This window comes from Condylura cristata, unplaced genomic scaffold (genome assembly GCF_000260355.1).
Source record: "Condylura cristata isolate star-nosed mole 26May11 unplaced genomic scaffold, ConCri1.0 scaffold00054, whole genome shotgun sequence".
Classification (NCBI taxonomy): Eukaryota; Metazoa; Chordata; class Mammalia; order Eulipotyphla; family Talpidae; genus Condylura; species Condylura cristata.
Window position 1 is genome coordinate 767,502 of NW_004567155.1, and position 494 is coordinate 767,995.

General features: G+C 75.5%; 1 protein-coding gene across 1 annotated transcript in view; it reads right to left on the reverse strand.

Annotated features, from left to right (window-relative positions):
* SLC22A18 (solute carrier family 22, member 18) overlaps positions 1-494 on the reverse strand; it is a 20,483-nt gene that overhangs the window by 2,499 nt on the left and 17,490 nt on the right. The window contains exon 8 of the mRNA XM_012734326.1: positions 338-458. Within this exon, the coding sequence (XP_012589780.1) occupies positions 338-458 (121 nt within the window). The remainder of the gene's footprint in view (positions 1-337; positions 459-494) is intronic.

Consider the following 494-nt stretch of genomic DNA (forward strand, 5'->3'; position numbering starts at 1 on the left):
GGCGCGTCCCCCACACGCAGGACGTCCCCACGGCCAGGCCCTGCACTCTGCCGGAAGTGCACAGGGGCGGAGGGAGCCGGCCAGTGCCCCAGACGCCCGCGTGGAGCCTGCGCCCCTGGGCCCGCCGAGAGCCTCCCCCGCAGCCCCGGGGCCGAAGCTGCCTGTGTGGCCCCCAGGGCCCCGCTGCTCTGCTCCTAGGGGGCCAGGCCGGGCCAGGTCCACGTGGGCCGCCCGCCGCTGGCCACAGGCCAGTGACGTCCCGCCCTGCTGCCGCCAGCCAGGCGCCACTGCCCCACTGCCCCGCGCGGCCTGGCCAGTCCCCCTGGGGCACGCTCACCCGTGTCGGCGGCCGAGACGGCCTTGGTCAGCATGCTGTCGGTGACCACGCTGAGGGCACACAGGCTGAAGACCAGGCCCGGCATCAGAAGGCAGAAGTGGATGACGCTGGACATCAGGGCCTGAGGAGGCAGCGGGGCCTGCTGGGGGCTGACCGG